This window comes from Octodon degus, unplaced genomic scaffold (assembly GCF_000260255.1).
Source record: "Octodon degus isolate 3935 unplaced genomic scaffold, OctDeg1.0 scaffold00159, whole genome shotgun sequence".
Classification (NCBI taxonomy): domain Eukaryota; kingdom Metazoa; phylum Chordata; class Mammalia; order Rodentia; family Octodontidae; genus Octodon; species Octodon degus.
The window spans coordinates 3,374,805-3,391,980 of record NW_004524735.1 but is presented as its reverse complement, the minus strand read 5'-3'; the positions used below and the strand labels follow the sequence as shown (position 1 = coordinate 3,391,980).

General features: G+C 37.5%; 1 protein-coding gene across 1 annotated transcript in view; it reads left to right on the top strand.

Annotated features, from left to right (window-relative positions):
- Ano5 (anoctamin 5) overlaps nt 1-16,218 on the top strand; it is a 95,930-nt gene extending 79,712 nt beyond the window's left edge. Inside the window, exons 19-23 of the mRNA XM_023702836.1 lie at nt 4,724-4,854; nt 7,135-7,340; nt 9,127-9,305; nt 11,118-11,223; nt 14,864-16,218. Of these exons, the coding sequence (XP_023558604.1) occupies nt 4,724-4,854; nt 7,135-7,340; nt 9,127-9,305; nt 11,118-11,223; nt 14,864-15,085 (844 nt within the window). The 3' untranslated portion in view covers nt 15,086-16,218. The remainder of the gene's footprint in view (nt 1-4,723; nt 4,855-7,134; nt 7,341-9,126; nt 9,306-11,117; nt 11,224-14,863) is intronic.
- Nucleotides 16,219-17,176: the final 958 nt, after the last annotated feature.

Below are 17,176 nucleotides of genomic sequence, written 5' to 3'. Positions count from 1 at the left end.
CCAGTATGCAGAGGAAAGTAGCTTGATTCCAACAGGATTCATAACTCATCAATAACTGAATCCAAGGGTATCAAAATGTATGAAATGCTGAAGATCCAGTTAATTGATTTTTAAAATGATGTCTTTAAAGAAATTGAAAATAAATAGCTGAATGAAATAAAGATATTGAATAATATGGAAAATAACAAAGAGACAGTGATGAAGGTAAATACTGAAACATAAATCTTGGAACTATAAAGCTCAGAGGACAGGCTTCCAATAAAGTGGATCAAGCAGTGGACAGAACTTGAGTCTCAGAAGAAAAAAGCATGAATTTTCATATGGAAGAAGGAGCCAAGGGACAGGCTGAAGACAAAATCTCTATTCAGTAAAATAATTCAAAAATTTCCCCAATTTGGGAAAAGATGCAGGGTGAGCAGGCAGGTGGAACCCCAAACAGGCTGCATCAGGAAGGGACTACTCCATGTCATGTTACACTTACAAGGTAAATAGTACGGCCAAAAAAATATATTGAAAGCTCCAAGAGAGAAATGCAAGTCATTTGTGCAGGCAATCCCAACAGAATAAATACAGACTTCTCTGTGGAAACCCAAAATGCCATGGAACAAAGCATTTCAAGTCTTTAAATAAGTGTCCACACAGACTAGCAGTCCAGCAAAGCTATTACTCAGAATTAAAGAAGCAATAAAGACCCTCTAATATGCATATACACTGAAGAAATTTATGAACATTCAGCCAGCATTGCCAAAGGAACACAAGATCCAGAAAAGCATGAGTGTAGGATCAAAGGAGCACTGGAAAGAATCCAATGTGGGAATCACAAGAAAATGACTGGAATTAATACATACCTCTCAGTACTAACCCCGAGTGTGAATGGTCTCGATTCTCCAGCCAAGAGACAGACCAGAAGATTGGCTTTCCAGACAGGAACTGACTCACAATTGAGGCTTTTGTAGGTAAACGGATGCAACTAGAGACCGTACTCATAAGTGAAATAAATCAGACCTGCATGTATAAACACCAGATTGTCTCCCTAGTGTAAGAAGCTGAAAGAGTAAATAAAGTCCACAAGGAACAATAGGTACTGTGAGAGGGAAAGAAACTATTGGAAGGGAAGGAAGAACTGGGATGAGGGAAATGAGAGTGAGAGGGGAGAAAGAGAGACAGACAGAGAGACAGAGACAAAGAGACGGAGAGACAGAGAGACAGAGACAGACAGAGACAGAAACAGAGAGAGACAGAGGCGAAGACAGAGACACAGAGAGCTAGACAGAGACAGAGACAGAGAATAGAATATGTTGGTGTATGCACAGGACAGTGTGCATAATTTTACTGTAATTTCCACTGGTGTATTGAAAGGAACAGTTAACATCCATTTTTGTTTTGTTTTGTGTTTTAAATTGTTTCTTTTGGGGCCAGCCAAATAGCTCAGTGGATTAAAGTGCCTGCAAGCAGGTGCAGGGACCAGGGGTTTGATCCCCTGGTCTGCCATCCCAGCCCTGCCCCCAGGGCAAGCAGAGACAACCTTGAGACAGGGCGTGGTGGCACTCACCTGTAATCCCAGCTCTTGGGAGGCTACAAACAGGCGGATGACTATGAGTCCGATCTAGTAGTGAGACCCTGAGCACCCTGTAGGCCCTTCCCTAAAATACAAAAATAAATAAAAATAAAAATAAATTGTTTTACTTATTTTGCATGTTTATATCAGGTAATCCGAACAACTAATTTGAATACAACAATATGCAGTATAACCATTGTTTAGCAAAATTTTGTATCATTTCTGTTTTTTTCTGCTGTTCTTTCTTTTCTTTTCTTTTCTTTTCTTTTTTTTTTCTGGAACCGGGGATTGAACTCAGGCCCTTGTGCTTGCCAGGGAAGCGCTTATTCCACTGAGCCATCTCCCCGGCCCCTGTTCTTTATTTTCTTTAAGAAATTAAATAATTTTGCAAATCTCATAAAACTTTAGCTTAATAGAGGCTAGCGATGATCTCATGTTTGCTTTGGCTTTCAATCTGTTAAAAGTTTTGAAATAAAGAAAATGCTGCCTCACACTGATATGTATTTGGAAAATGACATAATTTTTCAGTAGCCTTTTCAAATAATGATGGCTACTCATCTCTGCTATAAAACAAAACTTCACAAGCAGTAATTTCCTACAGGTTAGCTAAATGTGAAACTGGAAAGTCACATCAGTAAAGGTTTGTATTATGTGGGAAAAAGAAAAAAAGAGAAAAGAAAAGAAATGTACCTCATCAGGAAAGTAAGAAACACATTGAAAAGAGATGGAGAAGAGTATTTCATGCAAGTGGAATCTGAGAGGAAGCAGATGCGGCTGCTGTCATGGCCAGCAAAGCTGACCTCATGCCAGAGTTCGATGAGCCCACGAAGTCCACTTGGCAGAGGAAGCACTCTGCCAAAACATTATAATGGTCATTAATATCCTCTCACCGAACTTTGGTTTACTGAATTTCAAAAAGTAATCATTGCTCAGCACAAAGACACATACAAATGCCAATATGGCAGTATTGGGTAGCTTTTATACTAAATCATTCAAAAAAAAAAAAAATTAAGCCATGAGAGTTAAACTATACACCGTAGATCAAAGGGACACAGACATCTTTTAAATATTCCACATATCTACATGTTCAGAATATGCTTTCATAGCAACTCACAGTTCTCCCAAAAAAAGACCAAATAAATGTAAAAAATTTGCAATAATCGCAAATAGAATAAAGCTAGAAAGTGACTAAAGAAACTAAAGAAATGATGCGAACTTCGGAAAACCGAACAGCTCACTATTGAGCAAACAGTCATTGATGAAATTAAGAGGGAAATTTTTAAAATTCCTAAAAGCAAATGAAAATTGAAGTCTAACTTACCAGAATCTCTGTGAAGGAAGTCCATAGCTGTGAGCACCTACATTACAAATGAGAGCTCAGGTAAGTAATTTAAGGGTACAGCTCAGGGCACTATAAAACTATAACAAGTCAAAACCAAAGCCAGTAGAAGGAAGTAATAAATACGAGAGCTGAAAAATAATGAAATAGGGACTAAATGTAAATACAATAGGGCAACATAACAACAAATTGATTCTTTCAAAAGATAAACAAGATTGATTAGCTATTAGCCACGCTAGCCAAATCAAGAGAAATCCAAATCAATACAAATAGAGATGGAAAGAGGAGTGGTACAGCATTGTACACCATGATCAGTTGGGTCCAGTTCAAAGGATACAAAGATGGTTCAATATAAATATATCATGTGAATAAACTAGATGATAAGAGACAAATATGGTGATTTGATACACAAAACGTCTTTGACAGAATTCGGTATCTTTTCATAAGAAAACCCCTGAAGGAACAGGAATCATACCTCAACATAAGAATGCCTTTTATGAAAATCTCATAGTTAAAATCACATTGAATGGGAACAAAAACTAAACACTTCTCTCAATTCAGAAACAAGTGTTTCTGCTCTTACCATTCTTATTCAATATAGTGCTAGGAATTTTCACCGGAACTATGTAAGACAGCTAAAAGAGATACAAATAGAAAGGTAAGAACTTGAACATTGCTTAATTGTAGATGATATGATCCTATACTTAGAAGTCTCTAAAAGATGCTACCAAGAGACTTTTACATCTGAATAATATACCAAAGTATCAGGATACAGGATCAACATTAAGAATCAGCATATTTTATCCTTTTAAAAAATATTTTATTTATTTGGTACAGGGTCTCGATAAACCGTTCATACTCATAGTGATCCTTCTGTCTCAGCCTTCGCAGTGCTGAGATTACAGGCATGTGCACCACGCCCGGTTTCAATGGCTGAAACAGTGCGTAGGACTGGGGATCGAACCTGGGTCCTTGTGCTTGCCAAGCAGGTGCTAAGAATACTGAGCTCTCTCCCCAGCCCTGTAGATCAGCAGATTTTTCTGTACACCAGTACTTGATTAGCTGAGAAACAAGCCAGGAAAACAGTTGCATTCACAACAGTTCAAAAACTTTAAACAGGAAACAATCTAACCATTTAATCTAAGACATTAAAGGTCCTTAAAACAAAATTTATAGAACATGGGATGAAGAAAGATGCTAGAAGCAAAGAACTCCATGTTCCTTAATATTGTGGAAATGATCATGTTACCGAAAACACCACATGAAGTACATGCAATCCCTATCAAAATATAAAGACATTTTTCAGAGAACTAGAAAAAAGAATCCAGACATTTATATGGAATCTCAAAAGACCTAGAATGACCAAAATAATCCAGACATCTAGATTCTGATATCAAATGCACTACAGAGTCATTGTAACAAAAGCAGCTTATGGGCTGCAGTATAGCTCAGCAGCACAGCCCCTGCTTGGCAAGCTAGAGGCCATGAGTTCGATTCTGAGTTGGTTTAAAAAAAGTTAAATAAATGAAAGCAGCATGGTACTGGCATAAAACAGATATGCAGAGCAATGTCTCTGAGTAAGTATATGTCCCTGAGAACAGTCAAGATCTTCTTGTTTTCCTAATAACCCTAAAAATAAAAAAATAAGGAACATGTATCATGAAAATGACTCTAGATTTTGAGTTGGGCTTCAGTTCATGTCACGAATCTCTTTGTGTTTGATCTTAAGTAATCTTTTCTTAGTGGCATTTCAGATTTAACACACCAACTTAGTGGCTTCTTTCTGTTTAGCTCTCTTTCATGTTCACTTTCGTCACTTCCAACAGCTTGGTCTTTAATTGGTGGAGACGTCGAAAAGCTCGGACCAACTCTGAGAAACTATATAGTCGTTGGGAACAGGATCACGATCTTCAGTGCTTTGGACAACTTGGCTTATTCTATGAGTATTTAGAAACAGGTAATTCTCAATCAGTACTATGAAGCACAGAGCCAACCTGAATAAAAAAAATGGAAGTTTTCATCCCATAATATTTCTTGTTGCCAGGCTTATGGTAGGTGAGGTGCCTGACATCATTGGATGGTGGGTAAAAGGATGAATGAATGGAGATAAGAGAACGATTGATAACGTTCCTATCCCACTAAGCAGAATAAAGTTTATTTTCCAAACACCACGCTTAGAGACATCTTTTCTTATCAACTGAATATTAATAATGTCGAACCAAATCATTTTATCTTCTTTGTCTGCTTGGAAAAAAATAAGTTAGAAAACATTTCCAAATCTGACATTGTTTAGTGTATATCCTTTAGGCTTGGCTAAAAAATGCTAACACAGTTGTATAAGTTAGATAGAGGCTTAAAATGAGAAATGCATAAAATATTCCAAGTGTTGAACAGGGAAACTACGTTGAGGTGAAATTTTAGGAGAGATAGTTACGGGGACTGTACCTGCACCACACTCAGAATTTCCACTCAAGTTCCTTTGCTTCTCTAGAGAACAAATTTTCTTTCTACAGAGAACAGATTTTTTTCACTGGCTCCCAAATCCCATAATATCATAGTGAGATGAGTGAGATGATTCGAAATTGATTCTTTAGCACAATACATGAATGTGTTACCTCCAAATGAAATTGGTAAACTTAGGACACATGGAAGAAAGTGTGTTTTATAAAGATGCATAAAATATCTGTTTTAGGGGCAGTAAGGCTATAATTTTTATTAATTGTATAACTTCTAAATCATTGCATGTGTATATTAAGCATTAGTTTTGAAATTAAAAGAGAAAAAAAAGAAATTAAAAGAGGACATGGAGTTTTCATCACAAGATTAACTACCATTTTATGAAATGCAACTTAGTTCATTTATCCTGGAAACTTTCCCAGTTATCTTTAATCTTGAAGTAATTGTTTAGTCATTACTGGCATGCTTTATTTGTTGAGGAGACTGAAATTTCAATAATCCAATTAATTTTCTCTGAGCCACGACAGTTCTAGCCAGAGATCTAGATTTGAGCCTCCTAATTGATGTTTCCTCTATTTGATATCTCTGCTTTATATTTGTTCAGGAAAGAAAATCAGAGAGAGAGAAGTGTCACTATATATTTATGACTTAATAACCAGAATGCTGTGATCTTGCAAAACAAAACAAAGCTGAAGCCCAAAGATACTGAGGATTCATTTAAAAATAGAGAGCTGGTGAAAATAATCTTTCTTCCTTCCTTACTAGAAAGCCATGTCTCTCTTCTTTTTCCTTCACTTGTGTGGAAAGTTCGAGCTGTCAGTTGTGCAGGCTCCCTTAGTACAAACATTGTTAGAAACCAATAAACAAAGTGAGAAGTCGGCTAGCAGCTCTTGGCTAAGTCTTAATGAGGTGAGACAGAAAAGCTTATTTAGGAAAATGCCAAAAGAGTGTAAAATATGGGGGTCTTCACAAGTACATTATTCCATAAAATTTGTATTTTTAAAAATTTATTATTAGCATGGGATGGCAATACATAATGAATACATTCACTGTGCGGTATTGTGATTTATCTGTATCACACTTGGTAGTTCTTATCTCCCCTTCACTTCCATTCCTCATCTCCCCAGTCTCCACTAAAGATCCCTTTCCCTTTCCCAGCTCCACAGAGTCTACCTCTCTCTTGTCTCTCATCTTTCTTATATTTTGTTTTATATCTTCTTATTTATACTTTGAATTTCTCTGATAAGAGAAACTACATGATATTTCACCTTTGGTATCTGGTTTATTTCACATCATTTTACATATATTTGCATATACGTATACATATGCATATATTGTGTATTTATAAAAATTTTATATACACATCCCAGCCATGGAAAGCATGCAAATGAATCAGTCATCATCTTAATCAAAAAAGCATATAGATTTTCAAAAAAAGATATTTAGGTATCCAGCACAAATCTAAGTGCCAAAGAAAACATAAGGACTAGGGTAACAGGAAACTTATCCCATAATGAAAGGCAAAGAATAGATTCTGTCTTTAGACACTTGGATCTCGCGAGGCAGTACCAGGACAACTGAGTTCTCCATCTAAGTTCCTTCTTCCAGTTCTAGAAGGTAACTGCATCACTGCCCCCTGTGATAGGAGGCAGATGGAAGGAGACATGGATCGTCTGATGCTGTTTATCTCTTCCCGATGAAAGAAGGACAGGAGCGACTGGACCGCTGCCCCTGCTCTGGCGATCCTGAGCTCATGTTTTTCTTCTTCTTCTCTCCTCAGTGATCCAGTTCGGATTTGTCACACTCTTTGTGGCCTCCTTCCCTCTGGCCCCTCTCTTTGCACTGATGAACAACATTGTGGAGATCCGCGTGGACGCCTGGAAGCTGACCACTCAGTACAGGAGACCCGTGGCTGCCAAGGCGCACAGCATAGGGGTGTGGCAGGACATTCTGGCTGGCGTGGCGGTGCTTTCAGTTGCAACTAATGTAAGTCGGGCTGCCTCACCGGGGCTTCTTGGCATTTTATTTGTCTCCTTGGGAATGGAGACAGGCGAGTGGTACGCCTCTCATTCTCTGCACTTCTTTCCTCACGGTGGTAGGCCAGAAATACAAAACATCCTGAACGTTCATGCACTGAATAAGAAAAAGAAATGTATGGCATGCAGACCCTCAAAAGGAGAAGAAAAATTAAAAAGCCTTTTATTAAAATTTCAATATATCAGGGCTGCAGAGATAGCTCAGCAGTCTGAGTGCCTGCTTAGGTAATCTCAAGGACCTGGGTTTGCTCCCTGGTACTGCATGCTGTGCCCGCCCCCCTGCTACCCCCGGATGCACCAAGCTGGTGGGTCCGGGCGTGGTGGTGCATGCCTGTAATACTAGTGCTGGGGAGGCTGAAAACAGGAGGACCACTATGAGTCCAAGCTGCATAGTTAGACCTTGTACTCATAGTGAGACCTTATGTAATACATAAAAAAAATTAAAAAAGCAAAACTACATATTATTTCTTACTATGTGGCCAATTAGATATAAATAAGTGCTGATATTTTTTGAACAATCCATCGAAGATTGATGATACACACATTTATATACCACAGTCAGAAAGTAAACATTTACTTATGTCTATAGTGCATTTATAGGCCGGCCAGATAGCTCAGCAAATTAAAGCACCTGCTTAGGTAGATGCAGGGACCGGGGTTCGATCCCCAGCCTTCTGTGCTGGTTTTGCCCCTGGAGTGCGCTAAGAGGGCAATTGAGATTGGGCATTGTAGTGCGCATCTGTAATCCCAGCTCTTGGGAGGCTGAAAATGGGAGAATCACTACGAGTCTGATCTACACAGTGAGACCCTAAAGACCCTGTACTAAAACAAAAGCAAAAGAAAAAAAAAAAAGAAACAAGAGCCTAACAATGCTAGATAGTCTAAAGTTTAGCAACAACAACAACAAAAGGCATGGTACAAACAAAGCCCTGAAAAGTATGAAGGATTGCATGTTCCCCATATTGTAAACATCAATCTATTTGAAACTAGCATGTTTTAAGGAAATAAAAACTCCAAATTTATTCAGTAAGGAATAAAGTTTGAATAGATAGCAGCCATAGAAGTAATAATAAATTTAAAAATTCTGCCACTAAAAGCATTGATGACAGAGCCAGAAGGCTGCCAATTAACTTGTCTATTCTAAGGGAAACAAGCTACTTACACAATTTGTGAACTCAAGAAAGTTCTAGAAAATAACATCTCCGTGGAGTCAAGTCGCAGCGAGCTGTGCCCAGATTTCCGGGACCTATCGCCTTTGCTTTCCTGGTCTCCCCCACCAACACAGCCAAGCATATTCGCGGGTGTGGACAACAAAACACAAATCAACACAAATGGAAAAATAAGAAATAGGAAAAGGCAAGGATTTTTTGTTTTGTATTAAGACAGATGCATTGAGTTTCAATTCCCAATTTAGCCAACTTTAGCTACTAAATCTTGGAATATTTACTCAGTACTATAAATGAGCTGTTTCGCACTGTAGGCCAAAGAGTGGCACATTACTATCATTAATTATGTTTTCATCTGTTTGCAACCAGAAGACTTGTAGGACTGAAAGATACACAGATCCATGGGTTTTTTGTTGTTGTTGTTGTTGTTGCTGTTGTTTGTTGTGGTACTGGGGATTGAACTCAGGACCTTGAGCTTGCCAGGCAGGTACTCACATTGCCGAGCTATCTCTCCAGCACAGATCCAGGATTTTTACAGCTCATAATCTTTCCTCTTGCTTTGTCATCCAGGCTTTTATAGTTGCGTTCACGTCGGACATCATCCCCCGCTTAGTTTACTACTATGCTTACTCCACAAACACCACAGAGCCTTTGAGCGGCTACGTCAACAACAGTCTGTCGATATTCCTGATAGCTGATTTTCCAAACCACACTGTACCTTTGGAAAAGCGAGACTTCACCACGTGCAGGTATGATTTTTCTGTCTAGATTTTGATCTTGCTATTTAAATATACTTCTAATTTTTTTCTTTCACATTTCAACATGTCAGGAATTTACTTGAGGCAAAAACAAATCCTGAATAAATAGCATGATTCAATTTCTGGATTCTCATATTGCATGATTCTGATTTTGAAAGGAGCAGTGTAAAAAAGAAGAGACTATTGGGGGTAATGATCATGTTGATTTTGCAGTATCTTGGTTTTCTCAGTTTCCTCAACAACGAAGGTCTCAAATTGTAATATCTACGCATCCTACACTATGAATATACTGTGTGTGTTAGTTGAATTTAACTATGGATCCTTAGAAAAGAAGAAAACAATTATGTAATAATATGATCATCCACCAGGTATCTCATCTAAAGCTGGGTTTTTTCTTTCTGAGTAAAGAATATGAAATAAGATTGCAAAATCTGCTGCTTCAATACTCAGTATACATGAGTATATTTATTCTATAAAATTTTAAAATGACATATAGGCAGACAAACACTGAGGTCACTTAAATGTTAAGCAAGTGATTCCTTTAGGATTTCAGCAAAATATGATAAAAAATGATAACAGATTCTGTTCTGTATTTGGATATAAACAATTCATAGCATAATGATTGTGCACGGACATTGTTGTCAGATTTATACATTTCATCATTTTCCAGTGAGAGTAATTCTTGGCAAATCGGCAATAGGTGGGAAATTTATTTTTTTTCTTATTTATTTATTTATTTATTTATTTATTATTACTTTTTTGGTGGAACTAGGGATTGAATTGAGGCCCTTTGAGCTTGCCAGGCAAGTGCTTATTCCACTGAGCCATCTCCCCGGCTCAGTGGGGAATTTATAGAAAAGAATGAGATTACAAAGTTAAGTACCAAGAAAAATCTAGAAAAATAGAGTAATGCAGAGCCAACCCTTCCAAGAGAAAATAGAGGTTGAAGAAAACAAAAATGATGAAGAATACCAATTTCATTCTTTAAAAGTCAAATAGGCTAAGGATTAAAATGTGTGCCTCAGTTACTTTTCTCTCATTGCTAGAACAAATACCAGGCACTCAAAATGAAGGAAGGGAAGGTTTATTTAGCTCAGTTGCTGGAGGTTTCAGTCCATACTCGGCTGGCTCCAAGGCAGAGTGGCATGAGGCAGAGGACAGCAGTTCATGGAGGCAGAAGGCAGCAAAACAGCAAGAGCAAAAGGGAGGAGCAGCAGCTACAACAGCCACAGAGAACAAGTGGCTTAAGTGTCTCCCTTAAGTTGCATTCAGACTATCCGCTCTAGCCTGAGTGCAGTACTCACAACCATACTCCCAGCAGCACTCACAGCCATAATTCCAGTGGGTCATGAGTTAATCACAAACTCTAGAAATCTGCCCCATGACGGCATGAGGCTTTGTGGCACGACTAAACATAAACCAAAACGATGTCCCTTCCATTTAACAATGGTTGTTAATCACTTTTGGTCAAGGGATGGATAGAGAACTAAGTGTCTGGAGGATAAAAAAGAAAGGAAATGGAAAGCTGCAAAGCTTCCTCGCTCATTCTTGAAGATTCTCTTTGCAAGACAAGAGAGAGGTTTCCCTTATAGATTCCTGTTAGAGATGTACTGCATAGAAATGGCACCTGCTCCCAAGTTTATTATATGACACAGCAAATGTTCTGCATCAGTTGCTTTCCTATGACCTCCCTTCTGGGGTCAATGAATAATAAGAGTTTAGGCCGAGTCACTCTAGTTGAATCTACTGTTTTTTATTTATTTATTTATTTATTTATTTATTTATTTATTTCTGTTTCTCCAGATACCAAGATTATAGAAATCCTCCTGGCAGTGAGAATAAGTACCTTCATAATATGCAGTTCTGGCACGTCCTGGCTGCCAAGATGACGTTCATCATAATTATGGAAGTAAGTGTTCTCAGCTTTTCTCCCTGCTGCTTCCTCCTCTCAGGTCGGCCACACTGTTTGTAAAGTAGCTGTGCATTAGAAAGCCTTATCTCAGTAAGTTGTTTTGATGGAATCATTCGTTGTGGCAGAAGGCTGAGTAGGGACCTTTTCAGTGTCTGGGGCTGCCTATCATGTATTGACTGTTGTTAAAGATACCATGGTGACAGAAAAGGAACAGAAATGTCTAGCATTTTTGATGATGTTAGGAACAGGAAAGAGCGTCTGCTGTTTTACAAAAAGTCTATTATCATGTTCTGGTTCAAGAAGCTATTTTAAGTCATAAAATTTTGCAAATTATACTTAGTTATTTAACTTGACCAATTGGATCTAATAGGCAGCACTCATAAGTAGGTAGCTTAAGTCTAATCCGCTGGTATTAGAGGTAAGTTTCAGAGCTTGAAACAAGGGACTGTGAATGTTTAAATACAATATGTCATGGTACAGCACGCATTGTCATCAGTCATCCTGAAAGCCCTTCCCCTCCATTTGAACACACTTGTGCCATCATTCTTGCCACTTTCTGAAGCAGCGCAGGAAGTCCTCTTTCACAAATTCTTTCCAAGGTGTGGCCACAGAAACTGCGAAAGCTGCTGCAGAGACTCTGATGAGAACCAGAGTGTTTGTAAAGTGAAGAGAAGTACTTTGAGGTAGAATGATGCCAATGTGTCTTTTGCTTTGACTTAAAAATCACTGCATGCTTTGATCACACCACGACTTCAAATCCCATGTATTCACTCAGAAGCTTAGATTGTCTTTTGGTCTGAGAAATTTCATCAGAAATCCCTTTACTAGCTTCATTGAAACACATTTTTTTCAGTAACCTCAGGAAAAATTATGCATAGTCAATTTTGAGGTCTTTTTTTCTTACATGTAATTGTTATAGAATTTAACATTAAAAGATTTTTTCCCTTTAAAATGCCAAATTCATATAGATATTGTTAAATTCTATTAATTTATCACTCCATTTACTTTCAGCTTAGAGTTGTAAAAGACACAGCTAGTGTGACCCTCCAGTCTCTGTTTCTGAGCTTCTTTCTTTTAATTCAGTAAACATTAAAGATTCTCTCACCAGTCCTGCTTTCATAAAACCTTACCAGAATGTTCCTTGCTATTTGACAAAATACTCATGCTGGATAATCCCTGAGGCTCATAGATTTGAGAACGTTCATACACTTGAAATTGGGAAATTTATTTGAATTATATGTATCTGTTCTAACTTCTGTTCTTCAGATAATACCCTTCTTTCAAACTTCTAATTAGCATTTACTTTCTCTTTTTTGAAGAGATTTAAGTGGTTATTTGCCATTCTTTTTTTTGGGGGGGGGCTTTAATTACCTTTCTTTCTTCTCTGTTCTTGGTTGTTTTTTTTTATTTATTTATTTTTTTTGTATTCATGTCAGGAAATTTATTTTATAACTGCAAGTTCTGCTCCTCCTGCTTGTACTCTTTTTTTTTTCATTAATTTTATTGAGAAACAAGTAGCAATGAGACAGTTTCAAAACAGGTTAGTAGGATAGTTACAATAATTAATACATTGCATATTGTTGTCTTCATAGTAATTATTCATAGTACAAGATGCAGACATGATATCCTGTCCAAACACTATTAGTACAAATATTTCCTCTCATTGAACTAAGAGAAAGTAGCTGTATATGTATCCTATTTTGTATATACAGATACAAAATGGTCCTTCATTTAGATCCCCCTTGTTTTAGTTTTGTCAGATATGGGTGTTCCATTGCCATTTAAGTATTGTAGGTGTGTGAATTCAGCAAAATAATCCAATATAGTCCAGTAGTTTATAATAGTAGTGGGTTATCCATAGGACTGACAATGTCAGAAGTTGTTAACTTGAGCTTTTTACAGCTCAGCATATTCATATGGCTTTATGTTTTATACTTCATTTGCATACTTCTCTGCTGGATGCTTAAGACCGAGATGAAGCAAAACCTATATAACAGGAAATATAAATTTTTATCTGCCAAGATCAGTCACATAACCTCAGGATTTACCCTGAAACCCTGTACCACAGTTTATAGATCTTTTGTCAGTGTCAGCCATGTGAATGAATCACAGCCATTGCTTGACCAATTTGCTCTCTGTTAAAACCTGAGAGAATGTTTTCTCTCTTGGTAACTCTCCTTAGGCACATTATACATCATCAATCACTTTCCTCTGTGGCCCCATGTTCTCCTTGATCAGAAAATTTGGGACACCACTGAGTTACCGGATGTTACAGTACAGGTTCTCTTATGTCCTGAGTACTCACTGACCTTGTTTTGTGTACTGTCACTCAGATGAGTTTTAGGGTCAGGTGAGGAGCCCACCTTCTCATTGGACACTTACAGAATGTTCATGCATCTGCTTCCATAAATAGGTTATTTTTCCCAGGGAAAAATTCCCTAACTTCTCATCTCTTGATTTCCTGGCTGCCTGAGAGCTGAGGAAGGTGAATGACCTGAGATCACAATGACTGACTGGGTCGAACTGAATGTTTTGAACATTCAACTTTAGAATGTTCCTGCCTCCATCCTTGACTATGTATGTTATTCCTAAGTGTGCAACTTTCTGGTTTAAAAATAAGCTATTCCTCTGCTACCTGGGAGGTGTGTTTGAGGAGAACAGACACAGGGCAGAGATGGGGTGAGGGCCTAGTGATTTTATTGTTTCTTATACAAATTTTACCTCACATTCTTCTTTTCAATTCCCCCCTAAACCACTGCCTTCACCATATTGGTGTTGGCTGTATAGGGCTCAGGTCAACAACTTCTGACATTGCCAGTCCTGCAGATGACACACTACTATTATGAACTACAGGTCTATAGTGGAATATTTTGTTGAATTCACGCACCTACAATATTTAAATGATGATGGAATACCCTTCTCTGACAGAACTAAACAAATAAAGGGGAAACAAATGAATGACCATTTTGTATCTGTATATTCAAAATAGTTAGGATAGATATACAGCTACATTCTCTTAATTCAATGAATAAGAAGATTTGTTCTAATAGTGTTTGTGGATGGCATGTCTTGTCTGCATATTGTACAATGTATAACCACAGAGACAACAGTGTGCAGTGTATTTATTATTGAAGCTGTCCTACTGATCAGCTTTGAAACTGTCTCATTGGTATTTGTTTCTCAATAAAATCATTAAAAAAAAACCACTGCTTTCAAAAATCCTTGCTCTAGTTGTTCCCAAATTCTTCTGTTTTTCTAAAATTATTATTTTGTCTTTAGTTTCCACTGTCAATCACCATATCACCAACTACAAGATTAAAACCTAACTTTTTTTCACCAACCAGTGAAGTTCCTATACGCTGTTTTCTTAGGCTTTGAAAAGGATCACAGATAAAGAGTTTATTCAATAACCATGTGTGAATCGAATTTCTCCAGCCTCATAGTCAAGTTGTTTATTGCCTCTGTGTGTGTGTGTGTGTGTGTGTGTGTGTGTGTGTGTGAAAATTGCACAACAGGGCTAATTCTTCTTGGTTAGCCTTCTCTTTAGACAAAAATGAGTGGAAAGATTTGTAAGCACATCCTGCAGATCTTCAGAGAAGTCTAACAGGATCTCTGGTTTTCCTTTCTATTCCCCCAGCACATCGTGTTTCTTGTGAAGTTTTTGTTGGCCTGGATGATTCCCGATGTGCCCAAAGATGTTGTGGACAGAATCAAGCGGGAAAAAATAATGACCGTCAGGATTCTTCATGATTTTGAGCTCAACAAGCTAAAAGAAAAATTGGGACTTAATCCTAATGAATTTGCCAAGCATGTTATGATCGAGGAGAACAAAATGCAGCTGGCTAAATCCACAATTTAGTCAGCAGATGGGGAGCAGCTGGTTGCCTGCCTCCGCTTTTTTCTCTGGGTTAGGGCCAGAGGCCGTGTGTCAACTTACCTTTTCTTTTTGTTTTAGCACAAAGTTTTTGTATACTTTTTAAGAGGCCAACTTTGTATTCCTGGAGGAGTATAGTTGTCTCCACCACATGCAGGCTGTTCCCTGGTCCTGTGTGCTGGGATGCTGTGAATGAGCATTGAAGGTACCCAGGGAATCAGAACACAGGCAGTCCCGCAGTGTTGCAGTACAGGAGGACACATGGGCATAGACTGTGTCTCCACTCTCCAGGGCATCTGCACTTTTTCCTGGTCTTTTATTCAGTTACTTTCATCTCCCTCTCATCAAGAAAATAATGTTCCAAGAAAAAGGAGAACAAAAGTTCCACGAATCCTGCCATTATAAATAATGCGAGTGAAAAACCAAAATCGTGACATGAGAAAATGCGCACATTAAACAGTGTTGGATAAATATCCTTGCAGGACTTTATTCTTCAAATTGTCTGGTGTGAGTTAAGCTTTCACCAGAGTCCCTGATACTCTTTCTAGGCCCAGGTAGCAGCCATTTTTTCTACCCAAAGACTAAATGTTTGAGTTTCAACAAAATTGTACCATCAAGCTTGTTAACGATAGCATGTTGGGAACAGTGTTCTCAAGATTTGTGGTTATCTGTGGAAAACAGTCTTCTAGCAAATGAAAAGTGCTACAAAGAAATCAATGTATTTTCTTAGGGAAGAGTGCAGGAAAATACGTATTGATAGATTTAATCACTTCAGAAAGTTGTCGAGTTACTTAAGATTATGGTTTTTTTTCTGTAATACTTATTTTGTGTCACAAAGTCTTTTTGAGCACTATAATCTAGATATAAGTTGTTTATAAGAGATCTCTTGGCATTGAAGAAATTCCAAAGCTTTGAACAAGTTTACAGCCTTTTTATACTGGTCCATCTCCTCATGCAATGCTGAGTGCCTTCTTCCTATGACCTAGACACTTGAGAAATGCTAGTGTCACCTGCTTATTTTATGTAACAGGTCAAATATCAGAGAAACTCAGTGGAAAAACTACTACATCATTTATCACTAAAAAAAAAAAAAAACAAGTAAAAAGTATTGAAATTGATTGTTTATTGAAAAATATATTTCCTCACCTATTCCTCTAAAATTTAGGCCTATACGCATGCACAACAATCCTCACTCCTACATCCAGTTCTGGTTTCTATACCATTAGAGTGAACGATATAATCCAGTGTTTGAATCTCAAGTTTCAAGTTGGAGCTTAATTCCAAAGGAATTCTCTTTCATCTTTTGTCATGCACATCTGAGGAAACTTCATGACAAGATTTTTAAACTGGTATTTCTTTTATGTAATGCTAATAAATTTTATGGGATTGTTGATTTTTAATATATGACAGATAGTATTAATTATTGCCCAAGATTAAATATTTATAACAAAGCATGAATTATTTTATAGAAATATGAGCTAGTTTTTCTGGAATTGCTAGTTTTATCAAATACTGGTTAGACTTGAGGAACACTTTTCTAAGATAAAATGATCTCCTAATGTAAGTAAGAATTCCTATTCACAGAAGATGTACTCTTGCCTAAGAAACCAGTTATTTACTATACAATGATCCTAGATGAAGTATTGCTGCCCTGAGAAATCAAACTTAGCATGATCTCACGGTTGCATGCAACACACAGCTCGTGCTGTTTTCTTCCTCAGTGCTGATAAATATAAGGAAGAACAGGAACCGTGGTTTCATAGATATATGCTTTAATTTCCATGGTTCAAAGGTATTTATAGATCCAGAATATAAAATAAAAGCAAATTTAGCTCAGTTATTTATACTGCAATTTAAAACACACCTGGTGTTGGCTTTCTAGACCATATAGATAAACTAGCAAGACAAAAAAAATTTTTAAAGAAATAGGTAACCCTTAGTATTGATGAGTAGTATCATTTTAAGATGTTTTGGACAACGACGGTATTCGCCTTGTGATTTCCTATTGAGTCCCTCCATGCTTTGACGATTATACAACAAAACACTGACATCATCTTCCTGCAAGTATTTGAACCA